Source organism: Podarcis liolepis (assembly GCF_965112155.1).
Source record: "Podarcis liolepis genome assembly, chromosome: 1".
Classification (NCBI taxonomy): domain Eukaryota; kingdom Metazoa; phylum Chordata; class Lepidosauria; order Squamata; family Lacertidae; genus Podarcis; species Podarcis liolepis.
In genome coordinates, this window is record NC_139554.1 from 81,282,947 (window position 1) to 81,309,261 (window position 26,315).

The window sequence follows — 26,315 nt, forward strand, 5'->3', positions numbered from 1 at the left end:
ACACCTCCCTCCTACAAACCATATGTCCAAACACAAATAATAAACTAAACACAAATCATATAGCATGCCTCCTCACAGGACCTTTGCTTTGCTGAGACTGGTTCGGGTGCCCAAGTGTGCTTTCCTGGGTGACAGAAGGTCAGTTAATCTCTATTTAAATACTGCCTTTTCACATTTTGCATGCACAGAAATTCCAGTCAAACACTGTATTTGACTAGAAGGCTGAACAGAATGTTTCAATCACTAGGCAACGGGCCTGTTAAAATTTATTCGTACCATCTGGACAATTGACATCAGGACAATAATAGACTTTGATTTCCAGAAATCTGCTATGTGCTGAGTCCAGTTTCCTTTTCCCTTAAAGCAGACGTGGAAAACCTGCAGCCCAAAGGCCACAGGTGGCCCACAGCCCAGGGCTGGCACTACGATGAGCCTTTCTGATTTGAGGCAGTCACCTCAAGCAGCACTCTGGGAGGAGTGGCACGTTTGGGTCTGGGTTCTGCGCCCACCCCACCCCCCTGTCTCCTGCCTGTCTGCATAATCTTCTACCCGGGACAGTTTCTTCACACTTACAAATCCCTTTCTATCCTTTCTCTTTCCACTCTTTCCATGCCTCCTCTTTCTGTTCCACCGACCAACCTCTCTCTCGCCTTTGCACCATGCCTTACTAGCTGGATACTGAAGCTGCTGTCTTGCAAAGCTAGGAGCCTGCCTGTCCGGAGGCAGCTGCACATGCAGCTTGGAACATGAGTGGGACTCTGTGGCAAAGTGATTTGACAGATGTATGGAAAAGAAGGGACAGTAACACCATGAAATGGGGAGGGTCAATGCTGCACTGAAGCAAGGGGGACAAAATGCAGGACAAAAAGGTGGGGAGGAGAACGAAAGCGTTTTCCTGGTACATAAAAGCACTTTAAGCTCTCTGCCTTGCTTACTGGGCTCTGGGAAACTCTTGTGCAGGCTCCAGTGGCCTTTGTGAGATCTTGAGGAGGCCTCCAAAGCTTGAGAGAGAGTTCCTAGAACTCAGTAGGAAGGCTGAAATTGTGCTAGTTAAAACTGCGTAAGTTGCAAGTTAACAGTATCCCAGAGATGCCACCATCTCCAGTCACCCTCATTCCAAGCAAACCAAAACCAAAGTGTGCCCTGGCATCTGTGAAATCTCTCACCACTTGGAGATCAGAGTGCATGTAACAATATTAAGGTCCATCTCCAACAAGTTCTGGTTACCCTTTTCCTGAAAAGTGGTTCACTCAGGCTGAAGGTACTTCATTTCCTCTCAAACCTTTTGGTCAGGTTAGATATTATATTCGGCCATCCTCACCTGGTTTGCAAAATATACCACTCCATTCCATGTCACAGACAGATTGCTAAAGCATTGTGCTCTCTCAGGGTCCAGAAAACTGTAAAACTGGGAGGGGAATTACGAAGAGAATCTCATCCATGCTGCATTTCATATGCTGTGTTGCCCTACATCAGGTTGTTATGTAATGTTGCCTCAGAAACTGCCTTGCTGCTTGCCTCATGCAAGTTCTGTGTGGGCTTATTCTGCTGAATTGTACAATGGCAGTTTCCTATTGCTTTAGCTTATTGGTTCAGTAGATCTCTCTCTCTCTCTCTTTCACTCTCTCTCATACACACACACACACTTGCTGTGAGATGTTTTTTTTAAAAAATCAGCCTTGTTTCGTTATAGACAGGAGACAAAGTCGATGCAGTGCACAGTAAGACCAGCTAAAACTCTGTTGCCGTATTAAGCAGCTAACCTACTATTACCTCAGATTAAGCTCTTTCAATGCATTTTTTACAACCTTTTACTCTCCTCTGACTAGCTGCTTCAGGCAAGGTTTTACGTCAAATCAATACTTTCAGGATTCATCTACTTTACACCACAGTTCATACTCGTCCACTTTAAAACCAGTCATTGATATTATCTACACAGTGGAAAAGTAGGATAAGCGCTCAGCATCACTGTGGGCAGGTGCAGAATAAATGCATGGGTTAAGTCTGAACATGGAATTTTAAAATGCAATGTTCAGATACTGAGACCTGGGTTTGGGGGGGCATAGACAAGAAGTTAGACGCTGGAGGCATATTTGAGTGTTTTATTACTATTACCCTGAGTGTTTTGTTATATTACATTCTAATAGGTGTCTTGTAAGTATGGTGCTCTTCATCTTTGAATATTAATCCACTTTGAGCATTCACAGAAATAGATGATGACTATCTCGTGCCCGCCCCCTGTCCCCCAATTCATTGGAACTCCTTCTGTGAGACAGCTATCAGGCTGCAATGAAGAGAGCAACAGGATGGTGAGTTAGTTCACCATTTTGCTCTGGGTGGAATAAGAGCAAGCATCTGTAGGAGGATGAATCTCCTGTTAGGGACAACAACAAAAAGTCAAAAGACAGGTGCATGTTGTTTCAGGTACATAATTTATTTTCATTTTAAAAAATCATACCCATGAAAAGCAAGATCAGACCTAGAAAGAGTGAATCAGCTGCAGACTCTAAAACCTAAAATTGTCTAGGACCATATAAACAGCTACAAGATTCAGACCTCGGTGAGGCCACTCAGTATTAGGTATCCCTGTTTCACAGACAGGCATTAAATAGTAGAAATTCCCCATGAAAACATGCTCTGAAGAAACATTAACCAAGATGCTCAGAAGCCAGCGGAATGGATTCCGACCTAGCCATTCCCAGTTCCTTATAACAACAATACAAAATATCAAAAAACACTACTTGCTACTTACACAGTATGCAGTCAATAACCCGCCCCACCCTGAACAAAACCAGCAACCACCCAGCCCAGCACTCTTGGAAACCAAGAGCACGATCGACCGGGAATCTCTCTTTCTCAAGCTTTCTTGAAATGAATGGATGCCGCTCAAGAGCACTGCACATCTTCTCGTGCAGCTCCCATTCATTTCAATAGCGCCCAAGCCGGAGGATTTCATGTTTGACTGTGTTGCAGTCCTTCATTCCATTAGGCACACTGATGCTGCAGTCAGTTCAGTGGGACTCTAAGCACATCTAACAAGGTTCAGGGCTGCCACCTAAATGCCTCCCTACTTGCTGCAGATCCTCTTGGGTCAAAAAGTTAATTTATTTTAAACCAACAGGGCTCACCCCCCTCCAAGTTACCAATGTAGGAGCAGAGATTAGTCCCACTTGCGCCTCTTGTTCCTGGGCCTGCCTCAAGTGCCATGGCTGACCTTGAAGAGTGTGAGGAAATGCTAGAGGTCTACCTTGAAAATCAATCTGTGCGGAATGTTGCCAAAAGTTTTCTGATGTCCGCTAACAACAGACATCATATCTTACCTCCAGGTATTAGATGGCAGTTTCCAGCTCCAGAATGACTAATGCTAGGGGAGGAGCCAATAATCCGGAATGTCTGCTTTAAGCTCATCATACCTGCAAGCTATACAAAGAGAGTGTGAAGTATCCCCTTAGGGAACAAACTAGGGGAAAATTTCCCAGGAGTTGTTCTATGGATATTCTTAATGGATATGTATGTACACTTAACCGAAATAAATGCAGTAGTATGCAGCACTCAATAAAACTCAGCATTGTTGATGAAACTTCCTATGACCAATCAGCTTTCCAAATTGATTTCCATGAGCTGCTTTCTACAATGCACCCATGCTTTGGAGGTGCAGAGGGGGACAAATGTAGAGATTGGGGCCAAGTCAGTCCCATATGCTGGCTACTTCTCAGGAGGCTCAACTTTGGAAGAGAGTCTTTAAGAACCAGCTGCAGCCCTGAGCAGTGAGCCATCCAAATCAACACCACATACTGTTTTCTCTTACATTTTGCACCAGGGTCACCAATGTAGCCAGCCAGAGGCAGAAAAAACGCATTAATGACTTGCCCGTGCTCCTACATGCTTCCCTTCCGCGTTCTTCTCTGGGTCTCCAGCTGTCCTGTGACCACCCCCCAATACTACACCGTCTTCAAACACACTTTAACATGTTAATAATCCATGTGCCAAACTCATGGTGAGCTCCATAAACGGCCTATGCAAAAAAGAGGAGTCCAAATGTTACCTCCTAGTCCAAGGCAGAGCATATCAAGCCACATGCTTCTTAGCCACAGTCTAAAGCTGAGACTGTACTGGAGAAAGAAGAGAGATGGTCCCTTTGGCCTCACTGGCCTGGCAGCTGGAATACTGGCAGTAATTGACGGAACTCTGTCATGCAGGAAAGGGCCAGCGTTGACGCCTCAAAATAGGTGCAGCTGGTGTGATTTCTCCATACAGATTCCTCCTCTTGAGTCTTCTACACAGTCTCTACTTTTAAATCGTAACTTACATCATTGGAATTTGGCGGATGGGTTACTGATGATTCTACAGATGCGGCCTCAGTATCTGTCCTGATGGTGTTCGGTTCAATCAATATGGCCTAGAAAACAGAAGAAATTTAAACTTGATTTCATTAGCTGGTATTATCACATTTCTTATCCCTATCCAACCAAAGCTATATTCCTATCAGCTAAAATATATACCCCAGGGACAGATGAAACTATTAATTTCAATTTTCATCAGTTTCTCATTTTTTCCATTCTTAAATTCAGTTTCCCACATTTCTGCATCAGTTTGTAGACACTTTTTGTAGAACATATGCATTTGTAAGCATGCTTTCCCCTAATACATGCAGTTTTAGTGCTCATTACTTGGTTTGAGAACTGCATCACAAAATTTGGAGATGTGGATTTTGAAGGATATTATTTCAGAAAGTGCAAATTAAGGAGCTTTGCATTAAAACGTGAACCAATTCCCCCACTATCTGCCCAACCTAATTGGGTCATCTTCCTCACCCTAATGTCTGGCGTAAGCATTTACCTATGCAGCTGACTGAAGTGCAACTGAGACACTCTGGTCCCCAAACAGAGATGCAATTGCAGTTCTGGTGAGAATTATGCACTTACCTCATTGGAATCAGAACGGGTTGCCCGGCACCAAAAATATGCAGTGGCAGATGCGATGCAAAATTCCACAATGGTGAATGTCAGCAATACAATGGCAATCCTGTTGCCTGTCTTCTCCAAATAGGAAACAAACACAATGTTACAAAGCTGATCACCAAACTGAACTTTATCCATTTATCTTCTCCCGTGAACCTGCCTAGATTTGTACCTTTCCCCCCTCTATTCTGTGTGAATGCAGGAAGAAATTACGGTATTTGAAGCTGTCGACCAAATGTCAGTGAACGCTTGTTTTTTTGCAGGTAATAAAATGTAAAGGAAGGAATTCAAGTTAGGGTATAAATCTGCTTTGATCTGGCTGTGGCATGGGCGTCTAGCTGCTAATAGGAAATGAGACTCTGGCTGTAATCCTCTGCATACTTGCCTAGGAGTAACCCTTATTGAACACAGTAGGACTTACTTCTGAGTAAACATGCATAGGATTATTATCAGGTTGCCTGTGTCCTTGGTCTGAATGATTTAGCTTGAGAAAACACCCACCGCTGTACTTTCATGCCAGCTCTTTAAAGCTTTTTGGCTCTCTCTCTCTGTGTAAGGGAGACGGACAGAGAGAGACAGAGAGAGAATGTGAGATGGAAGGGGGATGGGGAGAGAGAGATGTTCCCTGCACAGTCTGACTCCAGTCTCAGCTGGAGACTTTCAAGATTCATGACTAATAAATAGCACCACAATAACCGTCACCCTCTTAACCAGGACCTGGAATCAAGATCTGAAGCTGGGTAGCAAATGCTACTTAAGATCAGGTTTTAAGATCAGATTTTAGGTTGCCAGACCAAGACATTTTGCTGCCTGAGGTGAAGGACAAGATGGTGCCCTCCCACATCCCTTAAGCCCACTCACCTGGCAGTCGAATATCAGATCAGGTTTTAAGATCGGATTTTAGGTTGCCAGACCAAGACATTTTGTTGCCTGAGGTGAAGGACAAGATGGTGCCCTCCCACATCCCTTAAGCCCACTCACCTGGCAGTCGAATCTTACTTCAGCACTGGCAATGGGACAATGCCCTTCATCACACCTGTGACTAGCAAGCAAATTCAAGGGGTGAAGAGAAGGTTGTGTTGCACAAACATCTCAAGCAGCTCACCACCATTCCAAACCCATCAGTATCTGCTGCCTGAGGCGGCTGCCTCACTTTGACTAATGGCAGGGCCAGCTCAGATGGAATCCTGGTTGCTAGCATTTACCATGGTTCATTGTGCTGATGCACTACCTAACAGCGGTAAAGGCTAGCAGGGGGAAGGCGGCGGAATGAGATTTATGTTAGAGAGAGCTGGGTGAGGGAACATGTGGGAAGCTTTTCCCATAGTGAATTTCACATTGCAATGCCAGCACAGAAGTGGGGCAAGCACCACGACAATAATGTGGCTCCTGAGAGTATGGATGCGTGGGCTGTGCAATGGTTGCTCTTTGAGACTGCGCTACCCACATCTTGACCCTCACCTACCATTTGGGATCCTGACAGTCCCCATGCAGCTGGCATGCTGACTCTGTATTCTTGACAGTATTTGGAGGCACCTTAAGCACATTGTAAATGCTAGTCCATTTATATTAAAATATGCATGTACTAACCCCTCTAACTCCCCTCCCCTCTTTAATCTCAAAAAGTTATGTTGTTGCTGAGGTAGGGAAACTTACCATAACCAGAGAATAGTGATGGTTATCATCATAATGAAATGGCCCATTTTTGCTCAGGTCTACTATAAAAGTCAATATTCCAAGTAATGCAAAGATGGCACTGATGATATTCATGGCTTGGGAGCCTTTTACCTGAAAAACATAAAACACTGAATGCAGGCTATTTGCGAGGAGGTATTCTGCTATTTAAAGTGGTAGCAAAGTGCAGGAGCTGCCATCCTCTTCTATAGTCTTTGCTTAGGAACTCCAGTCTCTCAATTCCAGTGTCAAGTGAGTCTCATGATGTCAAGTGAGACTCATGATGTGAAGCACCCAGAGAGTGGATCTGGCAGCCACGGAAGCTGCTTAGGCTGAAAGACACAAATGGCAGCTTTGGAGGGAGCTGAAGGCGGCATGATAGAGACATCACTGCCTGTGATGTACACTCTTTATTGTCTTGCTGTGATCTCTACTCAAATAGGTTTTCTGAAACACTCCTCACCCTCCGTGCATCCCTGAAGAGAGACAATAGGGGTATATGAACGCCGTCAGCAGCAATGCCTCTGTTGTGTGCTATTGTCTGCCTCCAGCTCTGGATCACCCAAGAAGAATATATCAACTTTCCTCTGCTTGAAACTCTCACCCTCTCCGCAGCAGCTTCATCTGGGTTCCCGGAGATTCAAAACTTCACTACAAAGGCATTCTTCAAAGTTCTTCCCATAAGACTAAGAACAACTTCAGATGCAGCCCCATCACCCTCTGCATGCTTACTCAGATATAAGCTCAGTTGAATTCAGTGAGGGTGAGTCCTGTGATATTGAATTTAAAGTGCAATCCTATGCATATTTACTTGGAGGTAAAGAATGGGACTTACTCTTATATAAGTGGATATAGGACTGCAGCCCTAATCTAGTAGATCTAAGGGAACCAGCAGCCCTCCAGCTGTTACTGGACTCCAGTTCCCATCAGACCCAGCCAACATGGCCAGTGGTGATGGATAATGGGAGCTGTAGTCCAACAGCAGCTGGCGGGCCATTTCCAATTTTCCACTCCTTACCTAAAGCTTTGTATTTACAATAATTCACAGGGATAGACTGAAAGGGCCTTGGAAGGACATGCCAGAAAGCAGAACAGTGCTTCTTACTCTTGTAGGAAACATGATATGGAGAAGCTGTAAGGAAGATGACTAAATACTGGGCCACAGGAGGGCAGATTATCCTCCACACCCTCCTCCTCTAAGTGGTACAAGCCTCTCACTCTGTCCAATTTGTGGCTAGTCCATATGGAATATATGGCAACCCAAAAAGGAGCGCAATAATGCCACAAGAAATAGCCCCATTCCTGCCCTGTCCTGCCGTTTCATAAATATCTACCACAGTATCCTTTGCACATATTGCATAGCTCTTGCTAGCCCTACTCCCCATTATAAAACCAAGCTTCAGCAAGGCGGCTGCATCATCTACCCTCAGACTTGGGTAAATGTCCCTCTGTATTGTACTGAGCCTTTCAATGCTGTGCAAAAACCCTATATATAAAGCGGAGAATTCCCCTGCAATAGGACCACATATATTTCATGAAAGCCAGGTGTAGCAAACCTATGGCCCCCAATATGCTTTTGGACTCTATATCCCATCAGCACCAGCCAACCTTGCTAATAGCCAGGCACGATGGGAGTTGTAGTTCAACAGTATCTGGAGGGCAACAAGTTCCACTTCCCTGATGCAATCTGATCAGGGCTGAAATTAGGCTCTGAATGGGACTTTCTTTAACCTCAGAATCTACTTTCACTTCAGATTATTGTTACAAAGTCTCCACTATTTTTTCATTGCATTTATATTCCATCTTTCCTCCAGGAAGCTCAAGTAGCACATATGGTTCTCTCCCCCGCCCCTCCCACAACCTGTCCTCACAGCAACCCTATGAAGTAAGTGAGGCTGAGAAATAGTGATTGGCACAAATTCTCCTCCTGAGCTTCATGGCTGAGTAAGGATTTGAACCAGAGTCTCCTCAGTTCTAGTCCAATGCTCTTAACCGCTACGCCACAACACACTGTTGCTCAGTTGATCCCAGAAACCTGCCAAACCTTAGCTGTTCATCTGAGGTGAGCAGAGTTAGACTACAGTTAAAAGAACGGCTGACTTCAACTCACTGCACACTCTGTAGGGCTCTTCTCAGCACCAATTGTGAGGCATCCGGAGACAATGAACTGTTTGGGAGGAAGGAAACAAGTGTGTAATTGATAGTCATGTTAAAGGCAGTTACCCTTCCCACACTCACTGGACCCACCTTAGAAGGCTGTGATAGAAATGAAGAGGAAGATTGGTACCATCCTTGCTGGCTTTTTCTTTATTTTTAAGGATGGTTTGTTCAAGGGAGAAAGCCTATTATAGCCTCTTAACCACATGTAGCAAGGCTGCCCCATCATCTGGCCAGGTCAGATTTCCCACAAGTAAACGATCTCTACTGTCTGGGACAGCTGATCTTCTTACAACTCACTTAACATCCCCATCGTCTACTTCAATGTTCCATTCTGGGCCTCAAAACTAAGACTATTTCTGTACTCTTGGCAGGCACCTCATACCTCCAAAAGGAAGTTGGAGGCGCAAGATGAATGAGGCCTGACACCTCTGAGCCTAGGCAGAGCCACCCCCCAGAGTGATGGTTGATCAAGTGATAGCTCAAGTGACTGGGGTGATGCGGAGCCATGCTATGGATTCTCTGCTTCAGAGCCACGGAAAGAGTGTAGTGCATTTGATGCTGTTGATTTTAGAGCTGAGATGAAACGTTTGGTTTTGTGAGTGTCAAAAATAAAACAAAGTCAAGTCAAATAAAAAGAAAGAGAAAAAAGAAGCCTCCTATTTTTGCAGTTTTCAACACTTGTGAACATATCTGACATTAGCCCTCTTCAAGTGGCTTATATTTGAGTTAAGTGACCACAAAAAGGGGGAGCTGAGGGTACAAGCATACTACCCCCACCCCTGTTGCCTAGCCTTCTGCAAGTCGGATGGTGGTGGTGGTAAACGTCTGAACTGAAGAGCCTGCTTTTTGGCTCTGTTAGGATTCTATTTCACACACAGGAAGACTCCATGAGCACAGGAGGCCCCTCACTTTGTACATTCAGCTTACAACTCATGGAAGGTGATGCGAACAGCATCAGGGGTGTGGAATTAGTGCCCTATGCACACCCATCGTGAGTTTACCTAACTCACATACAGAATATTCGAAGAGGGCTATTGTCTCAATGCTGAACTTCTCTGAGCCATTTCCCTTTTCATCCGTTGCCCTCACAGTCTTCTTTAGCCTCTTTCCCCCACACTGCCGCTTATTCCAATGGTGAACCATTTTATTTTGTCAATGGTTACACAGAGAAGGGGTGCGACTCTTATGCGATGATGTCAAGGAAGCTTGAAAGCAAGAGAACCCATTGATCACCTCAGACAAAGTGGCAGCGGCTGAGGACTGTGAGGGCAGAAAGTATCAAAACAATCTGATTACTTAGTGAGACAAGTATCCTTAGCAGTCCTTTGTCTGGCTGTGTTAATTTCAAGGTGAATGTTTGTCGGAGCCCTAATCAGGGCAGGCGTGAGGAACAAATGCATCTTGGGGAAGTGGTTTTGCAGAAACAACTTAAGGGTGATTTCGTACGTGAGGCTTAAATAATCTTTGAACCTCTCCATTGCTCAACCATGGCCAATTTTAATCAGGCTATGCCAGCACTTTCAGACTGCTCCTAGGGTGCCAGTGCATAGGCCGGCAATGCAAAAGCCTAGCATTTTAATTCTCCACAATGCCCCAGAGTAACATGATATCAGGGGAATGGCAGGCAATTTATCGTGGGGGCTTGAAGCTGCCCATTGCCACCAGCAGGTAAGCCAGAAGCCAGGGGCACCCTGTAAGAGGAGGAGGGGCACCAAAAAGCCCTCTGCCAAGGACCCCTTCAGATTTGGAGATGGCTCTGTTAGAAAGCAGAATCGAGGCTTTTACAATATAAGTGTGCATTCTGCCTTAGGTTTCCTATTCGCATCCCATCACAATTTAAAGCAAGGATCACTTTAAGCCTCACACACAAAAAGGTAAAAGACAACACAGAAGGACACCAATAAACAGCAAAGGAAAATTGAGCGATAGAATAAGACCACCCAGGGCAAGTAAGTTGTATGAAGTGGATGGAGAATGGAAGATGTGTGTGAACAGATTGCAACGTGAAAAACGAGATGTTGATGAAACTTCTCAGAAAAGACAGTCACAGGTTAACAGTAGGAGTGAACGTTGGCAGTGCACCCCACCCTAACCTCATTTCCCCATGCACTTGCCCTAAAGTAAGGTCAGGATGCACCCACTATTTTCTATATGATCTGCTATAGAAGGTAACTTGATGCGGCATTTTCAGATCACATTTCATGAACTGCATTTGTTTAGCACTCCACACTTTTTTATTTTTTTAACACAAAAAAGTGTAAACATGTGGGTTTCAATACAGAAGCAAAGACTTATCATCTGGCCAGAATTCTCATGCAATTTCATCCCTTTCCATAGCCCTCTGCCCACCCCTACCCTGATCCTAGTTGCTGGTGTATTTTTAGTTTCCTTGTACAGTGGTACCTCTGGTTAAGTACTTAATTTGTTCTGGAGGTCCGTTCTTAACCTGAAACTGTTCTTAACCTGAAGCACCACTTTAGCTAATGGGGCCTCCCGCTGCTGCTGTGCCACTGGAGCACGATTTCTGTTCTCATCCTGAAGCAAAGTTCTTAACCTGAGGTACTATTTCTGGGTTAGCAGAGTCTGTAACCTGAAGTGTATGTAACCTGAAGCATATGTAACCTGAAGTGTATGTAACCCGAGGTACCACTGTACTGCAAAGTTTGTGTCCACTGCATCCATGCAACTTCCGCCAGAGACACCTTAGCAACCCATCTGCTCCTCAAACTGGTTCCTTCCCAATTCTTCCTTGAAATTGCAGGAGTGCAATCTTGTGCAGTCTGCCATTAATAAGGAACAACAGCTTAGGCTCACAAATCCAGGAGGAGGAGGAGGAGGCACATGTGTACAGGAGCATAGGGAGGGAGGGAGAAATTTGATTCAGTAGGCATTTAAAGCTGAACGTATCAAATTCATACGCTATCCTTCAAAATCCACACATCAGAATTTTACAATGCAGTTCTCCACCCCAAAAATGCTTCCAAGAACACATACATTAGGGATAAGAATGGAGGTATTCTTGAAAAAGAACATACAAAAATGCATTATATCGGAGTGGGGGGGGGGAATTGCTTGACAAAAATGTGTACATTATTCAAAACTGCATATAAAAATGTGTTTAATGGGAGAAATTGGCACTAAAACACTGGTAAATTTTCAAGAGGATTTTAAAAATTATTACTGCAAAAAGCAGACAAATGAGTTCAAAATTAGAAAAATGAGAAACTGAGAGAACCAAAATTGACAGATCCTTCCATCCCTATATGGGAAATTTGTACTGAAGCAATACAAGATAAAAATGAACCAGAAATGAACTGGGGGGGGGGGGGGATAAAATGCTGCTGCCACACCCCTGGAAATAAAAAGGAGTTGCTTTTTGACTGGGATAATAAGAGCTTAACTAAACATCACAGGGAATGCATTGTGGCAGACCAATATCTGCCCCCTTCATCTCCTTGATGATGTCACTGTGATTAGTATTTTCCCACTCCAGTTAACTGGCAGTTACAGAGGATGGGGAAATAAATGCTTGACAGCATGATGTCATTTCACATGTTTATCTGACATGTTTATTTGACATTACTGGTGACATGCATATGGCAGGGCAGGGCGAGTCATGTAAGCTGGCGGCAGCTTTGTGTCCTATTAACATCTGATTAGGCCCTGAAAGTGGTAAATATATCAGAAGAGCAAAATTCTCTCTATATTTGAATACTGAATATTCAAAATATTGATTGAATTTCCCCAAACTTTGTCAAATGATTTGAAGCATAGAATTTATGCATGTTAAGGAAACAGCAGGAGAGTCTCAAAATGCATTTGCTATCCCTGATCCTAAACCATTTTTTTAAATGAATTAAGTCCAATGGGACTTCTTAACAAGTATGCTTAAGGCTGCACAATAAGCAAATGGTTAAGTAAGAATTCTTGCTGTCATTCCTCTTCCATTAGAGGGTGGCAAGCTGGCAGAGAGGAGGAAGATCCACAAAGAGGCAGGGCCACATGGTGGCACTTTTCTGGGGCGGCTGCATGGTGACATCGTAACAACCACCACAGAGAAGCCATACTGCATATCAGCTTGTACAGATGGTAACCCAACGTGGATCCTGATTAAAGTATGTGCTTGCTGTCTGCATGCAGGTTAAAACTGGCACTAGCTAATCCTGCGCTGTCCTTCTTCAACGCTCCTTCTCTCATGCAGCAAGAGAAGGTGTTGAAAAGCCACAGAGAACTCTTGTCTTTTAAAACACCTATTATGATGTTTAAGTGGGAATAGACAGGGCCAGAAAGCAGGCTAGAATCAGTGCTTGGAAGGAATGAACTAATTCAGAATAAGTAATTCACTGAATTTTAAAAAATCTCTGAATTACATCTGAAAGAAGCTGTGAACACGAATTAAGTTCCTTTTGCTGTGGAACTCTGGGCAATTTCTAATTTGATGAAATTTCAATTCTTATAGGGTTTCATCACCCCTAACTCTGTTTGTTCATGGCCAATGCATTGACCATTTTCACCTATTTGAAAAGCGATGCTGCTATTTAAGCTTAAAAAACACAATTGTTAGGGGTAATAAGTAAAGCAATTGCTGACATTACACAGTGCGTGCTTTCTTAGACTTTCTGAGTATGTTTTACATTTTAGCAGAGCAGCTTGTAAAACTCTGAAGGCTGGGGGGAAATGCCAAGGATGACGTGAACAAAATATGAATGGAAGGGATCATAAAATCATAGCACTATGGAGTTGCAAGAGACCTCAAGGGTCATCTATTCCAACCCCCTGAAATGCAGGAATCTCAACTTGAACTGTATGTACTTGATTCCTTTTGGGAGGGGTGCAATCCTTTTTAAAATGAACTTTCCAAGTCCTGGCTAGGATTCATTCACGTTATTGATAGAGCACTACTGCAAACACCTTCCTGAGGGGCCGGCTCTACTATCAGGCAGGGTGGAGTCATCGCCTCAGGCAGTAGAACCCCTGAGCCCCTCAGCCATTGTTCACTGTTGGTGATCAGAGCTAAATTTGCCACAGGCCTGTCAATATACCCCCTGAAGTAGCCTGCTGCCCTCAGGTGCACTGCAGGATGCTATTGCATCGACAGCATTGAAGTAAGGTTCAATTGCCAATCTAATCAGCATCAGTACATAGAATGGGTGGAGACGCCATCTTGTGTTCTGTCTCAGAAAGGGAAAAGTTTGGGGCTGGCTCTGCCTTCCACAGCATCAAAGTCTTTATACCCGCGAAGCGTTTTTTTCTTGTTGTTTATTTTTAAGCAGAAGGGTGTTCCAATCTAACTGCTGATGTTCTGCCATGCCACTCTGAAGATGGCAGCTCTGCCCAGCCAGTGAACGGCGCCCTTCAACCCAACAAGATTAGGTAAACAGAGAATCCAGTAAGATCCCATCTGGACAGTTTTGGCACTAGGTGGCATTGGATTTAGTTGTGGCTGGATGAAGTCTGCAGTTGCTGCTCTGGTCTTGTTGGAGAGAGACAGGAAAGCTCTTGTCTAGCTCACTGGACTCTGTCTCCTCTAAGCCAGTGATTCGTAAACAGCCTCCTCACTTGCCTGCTCCATCCCTCCTAGCAATAGCCTTTTAGTTGGACCCATTAGCAACTGCTTGCATGCTGAGTAAAGGTGGCCAGGAGTCAGAGAAGGCGGTGGGGGGAGAAGGTCTCCCTCCACCAAGGTGAAAGGGTCAGAGGAGAGAAACCGGGAATAAAAAGGGAATACATAGGTGAGAGAAACTGTTCTGGGAATGAGAAGTGGCTGTAAAAGGACCAGGGAGAATGGGTGACAGAAACTGGAAACTGGGGGATATGGTACTAGTGCGAAAGGAGAATGGGAGAAGAAATTACAGAAGATGTTTTGGGTTTTTTTTAAAAAAACAAAACCACTGAGAGGTATGTGGGGATGGGGAGAGAAAAATATAAAAGAAAAGGCCTTCTTAATGGATCAGAGAGGCTGTCACAAATAGCTCCAGAGCAAAGGTCTGTACTTGAGGAAAGCTTAGGTACGGAACCCTTGCCATTAGGAAAATGCTGGAGCAAAGAATTTAGGAATCTCCAAAGATGGATTAGATATTAGTAGGAAATGATGTCAGTAATTGCCAGCTGATTGTGCCAAACTCTTCCTCCATTTGCCACCATTTTGTGACTGTTGGGGCTCAGTAATATGAGCCCTGAGAGCAGAAAAGGTGAGAACCTCTTGCTGTAGGCTTACCATAGCTGTGGATGGGCTCCTTAATGCTAGCTGGAAGGCCTGCACAGGTCTAATGAACTTTTAGCCTGTCAATTGACTTTTTAAAAATACTTCCATTATCCAGAGACAAAGATTACCGTACTTTTTAATGCCTCCCAAGTCTTAGGGTCACTCCTTCAAAAAGAATGAATTCACTATCTAATACTGAAGTTATTTTGGTTGGAAAATAGGTGGCAAATGTACAGACATTCACTGGGATTTTTTATGTTATCACAATTCCAACCATACCACAACAACCATCTCACTTTGGTTTGGTTTTTCAAGGTTTATGTATGTGAAATACTTGCTAATCTTTTACAAAGCTCTGGAGGTGACATTTTGTCATAAGATAACCAGATGCTTGATTCTGCCATAGACAGAAAGAGATTTTTTTATATAAAAAAAACTTAGGGTTGAAGGCACATTCTATCCTTTCTGTAAAAAAAAGAACTAGTTGTGAGACTTGGAAACGTTTTATATGACTGTGTGTTTTCACTTTATTTCAGTTACTGAAAATCTGAAATTACTGTTGTTTTTTCAGCATGAACTGCAACAACTGAGTTTAATAGGCTATACCGTTCTGCAGTCTTACATTCCCAAAGCCCTTTTACATGTTCCATGTTGTTGGAACAGAGGACTATGAGTTGACGTTGACGTCACTTAGTGTGGACAGTCGCTACATTATTGAAGATAATGTAGCCACCCTTTGGTACAACAATCAGGGCTGTTAAATGGTAATTTAGACAGCTGCAGTGGAAATTATACCTGCCTGTCATCTGGTGATTGATTCTATGTTCCAGGCCCCAACCCCTGAAATCTCACACCACTTGGAGATTGAGGTGGCATGTAACAATATCCTAAAAAAAATACCCTCAGATAAGGCCAAACCCCAAATAAGACCAATGTGGCTCTCAGACCTGAACCCCTGAACCTTTTACAGAAGGTGCTTGTAATTTCCAATCTTTCGGACTGGGACATAAGGAACGAGGGCAGGGTGTCCATCTCTCGAAGGCTGCCACTCACAGTAGCTTATACTGTATAACATTTGATAGAACTGCTGCATATCTTCTTTTGAGTAGTTCAATGTTCATAATTTCAAATTACAGTGGTACCTCTGGTTAAGAACTTAATTTGTTCCGGAGGTCCCTTCTTAACCTGAAACTGTTCTTAACCTGAAGCACCACTTTAGCTAATGGGGCCTCCCACTGCCGCTGCCGCGCGATTTCTGTTCTCATCATGAGGTAAAGTTCTTAACCTGAGGTACTACTTCCGGGTTAGCAGAGTCTGTAACCTGAAGCATCTGTAACCCGAAGCGTTTGTAACCTGAGGTACCACTGTATGACTCAGGAAAACTCCACACATTATACAACAGTGTGTAAAGAAGCCCTGCTCAGTGTTTGTTTGTTTGTTTGTTTGTTTGTTTGTTTGTTTGTTTGTTTGTATGAAAAGTTGCCTCAGGAGGCTGTGATTTTGAGGGGAGTAGCAAAGGTGGTGTTATGCTTCACTCTTCCCTTGCTGGCTAATTTTCTGTTGCAATGCAACATTGCTCCTTCCAAAGCTGCTTTCTCCCTATTCCCCTAGGGAAGAAAAATCCCATTTTGATGTCTGGAAACCAAGGGTAGCACATCCTGTTTCGCTGTTTGAGAAGAAATGGGGAAGGCCACCCTGCCTGTGCCCCACTGCCCCTGCCCAAGCATCTCTTACCTAGGTTGTGCAGTGGCAGTGTGAAGCAGCAGCGGCAACAGTAGGTTCCAGCAAGACCTCTCAAGATCTTGCCAAAATCTCGCAAGATCTTGCTGGAAATCAGCGCTGAGTCCAGCACCACTTCTTCACCTGTAGTGGAGGCAGCAGGGCAGGTGCAGAAGGCACTACCTTGAACCCTTCCACCACCTGAAGCAGCTTCTTCTCTTTGCCTAATAATAGCCTTGCTGGAAACCTGTGAGGGCAGGTGATTTTGTACACACACACACTGCTTAGCATCCGTTTCCCCCTGCCACTTCCCAACTTGAAATTTAAGCCTTCCAAGAGTGCTTTTCATTTCATTTTAGTCAGAAATTAATTAAACCCATGTTCATATAGCGGGTAGTTTGCACCTGAGGGTTCATGCATTTCTCTGTAATTCTGCATGGAGAGACCCAAATAAGACATCTTTGGGTGACAAGATGTAAAACAGACTTTTCAGCATAAAGGGCATTGTGTCTTTGGAGTTTTTGACATGTTTGCTTAAGTTTTGCACAGATTTTGTGGGGGGGGGGACCACACACATTCTAGACAGTGTCAGATTTCTCTAACATAAAATTTCCCAGAAGTAAAATACTAAATTTATCCCCAGGAATTTAGTCCAAGGATTTCAGCACAACACAAACTTTACATATACAATCATTTATGGCTTTGCTCTCTAGAATGAGAAAGAGAGCATCTGAAATGGTTTGATTTTCATTTTTGATTTTTAAAATGTAAATTGGCATCTCCTCAAAATAAAAATGTTTTCATTTTTAGTTGCACTATGCTAACAATACATTATAACGAAAAGAAAAGAATTCTGAACACTTCAAAACAAAACTGAAGAGGGTGGGTGAGAGGGAGGGAGGCAAGGAAGTCCAAATTTATAACATATCTTTTGAACATAAAGGACATTTTTAGGCAAAACACTTAATGAGTTTCAAAATGGATTACACACTTTTGAAAGATGAAAAACATCACCTCTGTTGTCATTATAAACCAAGAGAGTATCTGATGGCTTCACTCCGCAGCATTGCCTGAAATCTCCATTAGGGCTGTAATCCTACACCCACTTACCTGGGAGTAAGCTCCACTGAACTCAATGGAATTTACTTCCGAGTAGACAAGACTAGGATTGCGCTGCAAATCACTCTAGTCCGGGAGTTTTCTGATGGCTCTGCAAACTTTTCCTTCAACAGCTGATGCCCCTTCCAGGATGCTACTATCTGTTTCTCACACTTGGCATGCCAACTCTCTTTCCACTCTTTCCTTCCTCGCTCTTCCACCTCACTCCCCATCTTCCCAGGGGGGCTTGTCCAGTCCCATGTGTGATACTCACGGATGCTCCTCCCAAGAAGGGGATCTCTCCAGACACAAAGTATGAGGTATATACACTGGTCAAGGTGCTGAGAATGATCCCAAAGCTAATGTGTATGAAGCCAGTCATGATCTGGATGGTCTGTGGGAACAATCAGGGGAATAATACTCGGCACTTGATGGACTAAATTAACATTCACACACACACACCCCTTAATGATTACACCAACTTCGAAGGACTGACGCCAGAGAATCTTCTGAGTTGATCTTTTTAATGGTAAGATCACTCTTCCTTACGTTCTAGGGCATCATTCTGCTGAGAAAGTGCTTCACAATTTTCATCTATTTCACTTGACTTTGTGTATCAGGAGATCTTTATGTTCTAAGCACTTCCCGACTCTTCAACAGTATAGTTAATGTCATCTGGTAACTAAATGGAAGCTGACATTTACAAAATCTGCTCTAATTAACACTTCCGTATTGTTCAGATGTTGGCAGAGGAGGAGGACATCCCACTAAAATCTACTCCAAGCCAGGCTGAGCTGATCCAGGTGCACCTATGAGCAAGTAAGAGAAAGTGAGATTTGGAGGAGGGGGTTCGTGACCACAGCAAATCCTGTTGGATGATTGTTTGGATTGTTCCTTGGACTCCCAGCAGGCAATGAATCCTGGTCTTTTGGTTAACTCAGAATCAGCCAGATTATGGGAGATAACAGAGGATGTATGCAGAATGTATTCAAATAAGCTGGATTCAGGTCACCAGCCATTTATGAGAGGGCCACATCTATCTATCTATCTGCAAACATCCTGGTTTTACTACCTGCCTGGCACAGCAAAAATGGGAGGTGGCTGAAATTTATGACTGATGGGCTGTGTTTAGCTGGGTCATAAATTACACAAGGCTAATGTAAACAAGGCAGTGGAGAATATCAACTGAAATGTGTTCTTCTGCCCTGGCCTGTACACAGGGGACCATGTTTATCTGGTTTGCCACTGCTCTGGATTTTGTGAGGCATGTGTAAAAGGACTCGGTTAAATCCAGTTTTCAACTCAAATTGCTGTTGGTTGTACAAATATTAACAATTTGGGCAAGAATAAACTGCCACCATGTTACAGCCAAAGAAACCGCAGCAATATTGTAACATAAGCCTCTTGCATTTTGGTCAGCTGGGTAGACACTGATCAGGGCTCATAATATGTGGAAGATGCTTCAATTTGGAGCCCGTTTAAAGGCAGAAGAAGCAAAAATGATTCTTAAGGACCACCAAGCTTGTGTCTGCCTGCCTTCTGAGATCTAGTCTGTTTTAGGGCCATTCTTCTGTCCTGGCATTGGCTGACAAGCAGCTGGAGGAAGAGGGCCAGGGAAACTTAGACAGGTGCAAGGAGGAAAAGAAGGTAGCAGCCGTCAGAAGGTAATTGACAACATTACACGTTGGGGCTGAGTTAGTCAAAGTGGTTCCCTCTAGATGTCGATGGATTACAATTGCCATCAGCCCTAGCCAGCTGTGGCCAATGATCAGGGATGATAGGAATCATAGTCCACAACATATGGAGAGAACTACTTTGGCTACCTTTGGGAATGGTGCACATGAGAATAGTGTTTGTAGGGGTGGAGAGACAATATTTCTTCTGCTAGATATCCTCACAGTAACAAGTAAGAAACAACAACTCTGTGAGCATAAGCAAAGGCGCCACTAGGTGACAAGTCTGACACCTTCAGGGTCGCTAAATCACTTTTTCAAAGTTAAAGGACACTGTTGAACTATACTGATTCATCTGGTGAAAATGGCAGGTGTCTGTGAAATCACAGGCTGGGCCACATCTTCACTGCTGGTGAATCAGGTCCCACCTGGTAGAGCATCAGTTTCACTGGCTCAAAACCAAGTAGAATTTGCCATCCACAGGAGATTACCACTTGCATCTGCTCCACACACAGTAGAATTGACTGGGACAACCCCTGACCAAGGTTTCTGAATTTGCTTTACAAATAACCTGATATTTACTAGCCACCTTTCTTCCTTTTTTAATGTCTGTCTGTCCGTCTGTCAGCTGGGGGGGAATTGTGTGCCTCTCATTTTTATCTGAACATAATCTTCATCTCAGTGCATTTGTGCTTCCATGCAATTGTGCAGATTGTGCGGCTCGGTAAGAGAGAACAAGGCACACCGTATGAATTGCATTTGTGCCAACAGATGGGCAGGAAGAGTAGGGCTGTAATCGCGTGCCCACTTTCCTAGGAATAAGCCCCATTGAATGCAGTGGGACTTACTTCTTAGTAGGCATGTGTAGGATTGCACTGTAAATGTGGTTCTTTTCAGCATGGTGCAGCCTAGCACAGCAGTGTGCTGACATCAGTTCCTCTGACAAGAGGCTATTTTTGTGGTGACCCAAAGCACTCTTCTAGCATATCTGTTGCCTCACAAGCCCACACGCTCTGGTTGGGAGCTGGGCTGTGTTCATAAAGGGAGTCGGTGTTGCTGGTCTGGGAAATCCCAGCACAGCGGCATACCTATTTTTAGAAGGTAGGGAAAAGTCTGTTTCCATGCTTTCATAATTCACTGTAGCACTAATGTATCGAATCAGCCATGAGATTCCCTTTGTAAATGTGCTGGACTCTCATTTATTCTGAACCTGTGCAGGACCAATACACGTGAGTGTGTAGTAGACACAGCAGTTACTTTCTATGCAGATTCCAACGGATATGGCCGTGTGCTTAAGCTATTGTCTTAAAGGCAGCCCCATGCATTTTGTCTTCTTACAACTGCAGAATAAGAAACCTTTTCACATGCATAAAGAGAGTGGCATGGAATCTGGGCTTTATAAAGTCATTGTACTGAGCAGGTCCACTCAGTAATGTGGCCCTAAAGCCTTCTCTTTCCCCAAAGCGTTGCCCTATGTTTTGCTATCTTCCATCAGTCTGTAAAGAGGCAGGAAAGGAAAGAGGGGAGAAGGCTGCTGGGGGGCGGGTGTACTGCTGCTCCTTATTATCTGCAAACCATTGCAAGAGTGTTCTGACTCTGCCCTTAACATTCAGAACAAGGCAAGGCTGAAAAACTCACTCTGCCTCTAGGATCAGTGCCAAGGCTTGTTTTGAGTCACCACTCACCAAGACTCAGCCATGGAACCCATTTTAAAAGCTAGTTCTGAGCTCTGGCAGGAGTATGTGGATTAATAGTGAGGAGAAGGCCTCTGGGCATGTGCAAAGTATTCACACCTACACACACACACCATATCTGGAATTAGTGTTCAGGGCCCCAGGTCAGGTTTGTAAACAGTCCAATTTCCCCCATCAGACTGATGCAAGGATAGACACCTGTGCCTCCACTTCCTCGATGTTGATGGACTCCAGCTGCCAATGGTCAGGGATGAAAGGAGCTGTTGTCTAGCAAGATCTGTAGGACCACAGGTTCCCCACCCATGGTCGATCTAGTCCAGTATTCTGTTTCCAATTGCAGTCAGCCCATTGTGTCTTGAAAACTCAGAAGCAGGGCATAAAAGCAATGGCCCTCCCTTGTCCGTCCCCAACACCAGGCATTACGGGGTATACTGCCTTTGAACATGAAGGCTCCATTTAGTTGTTGTAGCTAACAGTGATGGACACAGCAATTCTCTCTCGCAAATAGTGGTGCTAGGATTTGATCATGTTCCACTGCCTAATTCTGCCTTTTGTGCTGTGTTGCTAGAGCGATGCTGCTCACTTCCTTCATGTACCGAAGCACGAATGCTCATCTGTCCCCTCGCCTAACATTGATGCTGAAGTCTGCAACCCCGTAGCACACACCAGGGCACCGGGCATTTTAGAGGTAGCGACCAGCGGGATCTTTTCCCACTCTCCTTTCTGGCTTCAGATTTAGTTACAGCTCCTTGGGATTATTTAGCATATGAATACACACACATACACAAAACCACGTCCTGACGAGCTGCTCTCAAGAAGCTATTCCCTTTCATCTGAGAGGCATAATAAATTCCCAGGTTAATTTAAGGGACCATAATGATTAGCCGTCCTGATGTTTCTCCACCATCCCCCGTCCTGCTTCTCTCTCTTTCTCTCACACATGCTTAATTCAGAAACAGGAGAGATCTAGAATACCACTGCCCCCTAAGTTAGGAGATCGGCTACCATTTCAGGGGAATCCACCCCAGTCCTCTCCATCCTCCTCCCTCAATATCCCAGCTCACCTCCCTCCCCAAAGTGCCTCCCCCACCGTTCTGTCACTCACCCCCAGCACTCGATTCTTCCCTTTGGGAATGCTTTCCACTGTGTACATCACAGTCCTTCTCCCCAGCCGGAAGGTCCCCATTCCCTGCATGGGAACTAGCTGGCGCGTTTGCTCCCAAGACTACTCGGTCCCTAGCAACTGAACACTCAGCTGCATCAGCCCCACGCAGGCTGAGCATGGATGGCAGCTCACTTGGCCTGGCTGCGCTCAGCTCCAGCACTCTCTCTCTCTTCGAGGGAAAGGAGAAAGAGTGGTCTTATTGGCTTCTGTCAGTGGTGATGTCACACACAGTCGGATATGCTGCAGAAAAGGCAGAATGGGGTGGTGGTGGGGGATTCATTCCCTCTTCCTGCTGCTGCTGCTGCTGCTGCTGCTGCTGCTGCTCCTCATAGGTAAATCCTGCTTCTGCCAGAACTGCTTCCTCAGCAAGCACAAAGGCAATACCAGGGGTGGGTGGGTGGGTGTTTTGCATGATACTACCAAATTCCAGGGGAAATACATGCTTAGTCTGGAGAGGCGACACTGATGAAAATCCCTGTGACAGGAGTTTGCTGCAAAAACAGAGATGGAAAACTGGGAACATGAGGTACCAAGGAATTGGTCAGAAGACCCTCCTGCACCAAAGGAAAAGATTCTTGGATCTTCTCCATGGCAATGCAAAATCTACCTTGAAATACCGCTTTTGTTTTATTCATTTGTCACATTACATTTATATAATGCTTTTCCTCCCAGAAACTTAAGGCAATGTGCATTGTCTTCCTCGCCCCAGTTTTATCCTCACAAAACTCTTGTGTGGTCGGTTAAGCTGTGAGGTGGCGACTGGTCCAAATTCATCCAGTGAGCTTCATGGCTGTTGAGTGTTTTGAAGCTAGATCTCTGTAATCCTTGCCTTGCGACACTAGACCACGCTGGTGCATCTCACCAGCAATGATGGTGCAATCTTATAAACGCCTACCCAAAAGTAAGTCCTGCTGATTTCAGTGGGACTTGGTTCCAAGTAAGTGTGCGTAGGATTACAGCCTGAGTTGTCCCTTTCAAAGTCATTGTAGCTTCCGACTCAGTCCTGCCACAAAGACAAGTTTGTGGCTTTGTTTGTGTTGCCAAAAGAGATCTGCAGAGCATCTCATTTCTGCTTGTGGCATCCTGTAGCCTGGATTCCATTTGCTGAGGTTGTGTGGATCGAATCAGCCTTTGGGTGCTGCAGGGAGTTCCAAGAAGTATATTTCATTCTAAAGCCAACCAGGGATCCCCCTTTCCCCCTGGCAATGTGCCAGAGGTATTAACTTGTGGTAAGTAGATACAACCCCTCCACCTGATTAGGACAGGTTAAGGCATTAATTTGGAAAGAATCAAGTGAACATTCAAATTTAATCAATTTTAATTTCAGATTGTTTATTTCCAAACTAAAGCCCTGCTGTACTACCAATGGTCCTGCCGGAGCTTGATGAGGCCTAGCAGCAGCTCCTCCACCAAACTAGGGTGCAAGCCCTTCCTACTACCGCCATTCCCATAATCTTTCAAGTTGAGGGGCCAGTGGGGAGGCCTGACAGCAACAATAAGGCACTTTGCATCAGCCTAGACTATGGAGGCGCCTGGGCCCAGTACAAAATGGATCTGGAATATGTACCGCTAAGATTCTGTGTCTAACACACCCTCCAGATTATGGACTCCACATGCTGGATTCTTGTGTGTGGACTGAAACAAGCAAAATATAACTACACAAAGATAACAGAATAAACAACGCACAGAATCTGAGATAAGGCAACACTGCAATGAAAGTGATGGTGATGATAGATTAGATAGATAGATAGATAGATGATAGATAGATAGATGATAGATAGATGATAGATAGATAGATAGATAGATAGATGATAGATAATAGATAGATACATAGATATATAGATAGATAGATGATAGATAGATAGATAGCAAGCAGGTAGGTAGGTAGAAGATTGATAGACAGACAGACATAGATAATAGCCATTGAAAGGCTTAGGTATTAATCCAAATCCATGTCATGCTTAAGTGCTACAAAGGTGATCTGCGATACTCTTGAAGCCAATATTGCCATAGCAACCTCAAAAATAATTGGAATCTCCCCCCCCCCCAAAAGCAGCAGAGCTCAAGAATAGCTAAGATTGCAGAGGAGCAAGGGCTGTGAAATCACTTAGGCACACTTCCCCAAGGGTAAACGTAAACTTGAATTAGAGCCCTCATGCTGAGAGGATTGTTTTAAGATCTGGCCAATCCAAATAGTCTGGCCAATCAACATGCCATGATTAACGTATGCCAGTTTCGGAAGCAAAGCAGCTAGCAATCGATACATACATATTACAGTATGACCATAAACCACCTACTGCATACAATAAAATGTCACAACTGATAACATCATTAAAGGCCATAAAACAGAATCAATCATATCTACTTAGAAACTTCACCCACTACTGCTTCCACTGCAGAAAGACCTTCCTAAGTGGAAAGTTCCCTGAAGGTCAAGGAGGCTGAGTTTGCTGAAAGTACCGGTACTTACCTGTTTCATAGGATGCAAGGTCCATGTCCACACAAACAAAGGAAAGAGTGCTAGGTAGTCCTGCGCATGATACTCAGCAGGGCTGGTTCATTTATATAGCACCATTAGTGTTGCTGGCACTTTACAAGAGGACAGGTCTTTCCCCCCAGGGGCTTCCTGTGGGGCAGTGGGAGGAGGTACCTCTCTTTGGGGCAGGGGAGCAACTCAGAGACTGGGGGCGGCAGCTGCAGCTGCCCAGAGGACTCCCAAGTAGAGGGGAGAGGAGAGGAAGCTGAGGGAACACTCCACAAGGAGGGTGTTCAAAAAGGGGTGAGGGGCTGCCAGCTCTGCAGGCAAGAGGTGACGTAACTAGGCTCCTGAGCCCCACAGGCGTGCCACAGAAAGAAGGTAGTTGGGCAAGGGAGCCGTTAACCCAAAAAGGTTGAAAACCTGTGCATTAGAAGCATTAGCTACAGTGTATTGAAAGCAGCAGCCCAAGAGGAGGAAATTCCTGCATAAAAAGGATGCATGTTTAAACAGAAGACTGCCTTGTCACTCAACTAGCCAACCATAGAATAGCCACCACATGTATAGATCATGCAGACACCCTCTGTTACTGTAGTACAAGAAGTAGTGTTTGAGAAACTGAATTAAAAACTTTGTATGGGTATAGACAGGGTCCATGTGAGCCTCAAGTACACAACCTTCAGTAGGGAGAAACAAGCAAAGAGTACAGTCAACTAACGGGTTAATCTGGCTGCAGATAGATCCAATTCCCAGGCAAATAACCATTTCCTTGTACATCTCCATTCATTAAAGATAGATGCTGGAATCATTTTAGGTTTAGTAGACAATTAGCTAATATTTCATGAAAAGTACTTAGCTGTAATAGAGAACATTTCGAGATTCCATTAGTTGCTTTCTGTGAAGAAAGGTGTGTTATTTTTTGCTTTCCCAAAGTAACGTTATACTACACTGCGACTCCTAAAAATATACACATGCTGCTAGACAGAGTGCCATCATAAAATGCAGCATTAAAATACTGATGGATTACAAGTTCTGTTCTTGTAAATAGCTCCTTGTTTTCTGGGGAGGGGGATGCTTTCTGCCTCCCAAATTCCTTTTGGATAACATGGATTCAGACACCGTTTTTACTCGGGATCTAACCAGTTGATAATATATCTTAAAGTGCAGAGAGGGAACAATATCTACAGCAGGTCAAATTGGCTATTGGCCAGCTATGGTGGAGCATGGAGGCTGTCTTCTCCCATAATGTAGTTCAGCTTGCTTGCATCTCCTGCATTCACAGGTCCTTTTGGACCCTGAAGAAGGCAGAGCAGGGCTGGGGCGGAATGGGCAGAGTGGGCTTATGAACACTCCACCATTGTGCATGGGGGCCAGGAACGCAACCCCACACAAAATGGTTGCTGCCTATACAATGGAACAGCTAGTAGATATTGTACTATGTGCATTTTTGGTTGGCGTATAAAAGCAGATGGGGCTACCACAGAATTTAG

The 26,315-nt window shown here is 44.4% G+C and overlaps 1 protein-coding gene across 2 annotated transcripts; it reads right to left on the minus strand.

Annotated features, from left to right (window-relative positions):
- Nucleotides 1-2,413: 2,413 nt before the first annotated feature.
- Nucleotides 2,414-22,652, minus strand: LOC310711251 (membrane-spanning 4-domains subfamily A member 15-like). 2 transcript variants are annotated; one of them, XM_083512967.1, is made up of 6 exons: nucleotides 22,290-22,652; nucleotides 18,092-18,211; nucleotides 8,746-8,802; nucleotides 6,618-6,749; nucleotides 4,926-5,036; nucleotides 2,414-4,399 (listed from the first exon to the last, which is right to left on the minus strand). In XM_083512967.1, exons 1-6 carry the CDS (start codon nucleotides 22,377-22,379, stop codon nucleotides 4,277-4,279), a joined length of 633 nt encoding a protein of 210 aa, XP_083369093.1. In that variant the 5' UTR covers nucleotides 22,380-22,652; the 3' UTR covers nucleotides 2,414-4,276. The 2 variants fall into 2 exon arrangements, with proteins under 2 accessions (XP_083369093.1, XP_083369092.1); XM_083512966.1 differs by having other exon boundaries at nucleotides 4,926-5,039.
- Between the last annotated feature and the right edge of the window lie 3,663 nt (nucleotides 22,653-26,315).

Coding starts and splice junctions, on each gene's coding strand:
- LOC310711251 (XM_083512966.1), bottom strand. CDS start 22,379: ATGCAGGGAATGGGGACCTTCCGGCTGGGGAGAAGGACTGTGATGTAC. Junction 18,212..22,289: donor GGAAGAATCGAGTGCTGGGG/GTGAGTGACAGA, acceptor TTGTTCCCACAG/ACCATCCAGATCATGACTGG. Junction 6,750..8,745: donor AGAGCCCTACAGAGTGTGCA/GTGAGTTGAAGT, acceptor TATGTTTTTCAG/GTAAAAGGCTCCCAAGCCAT.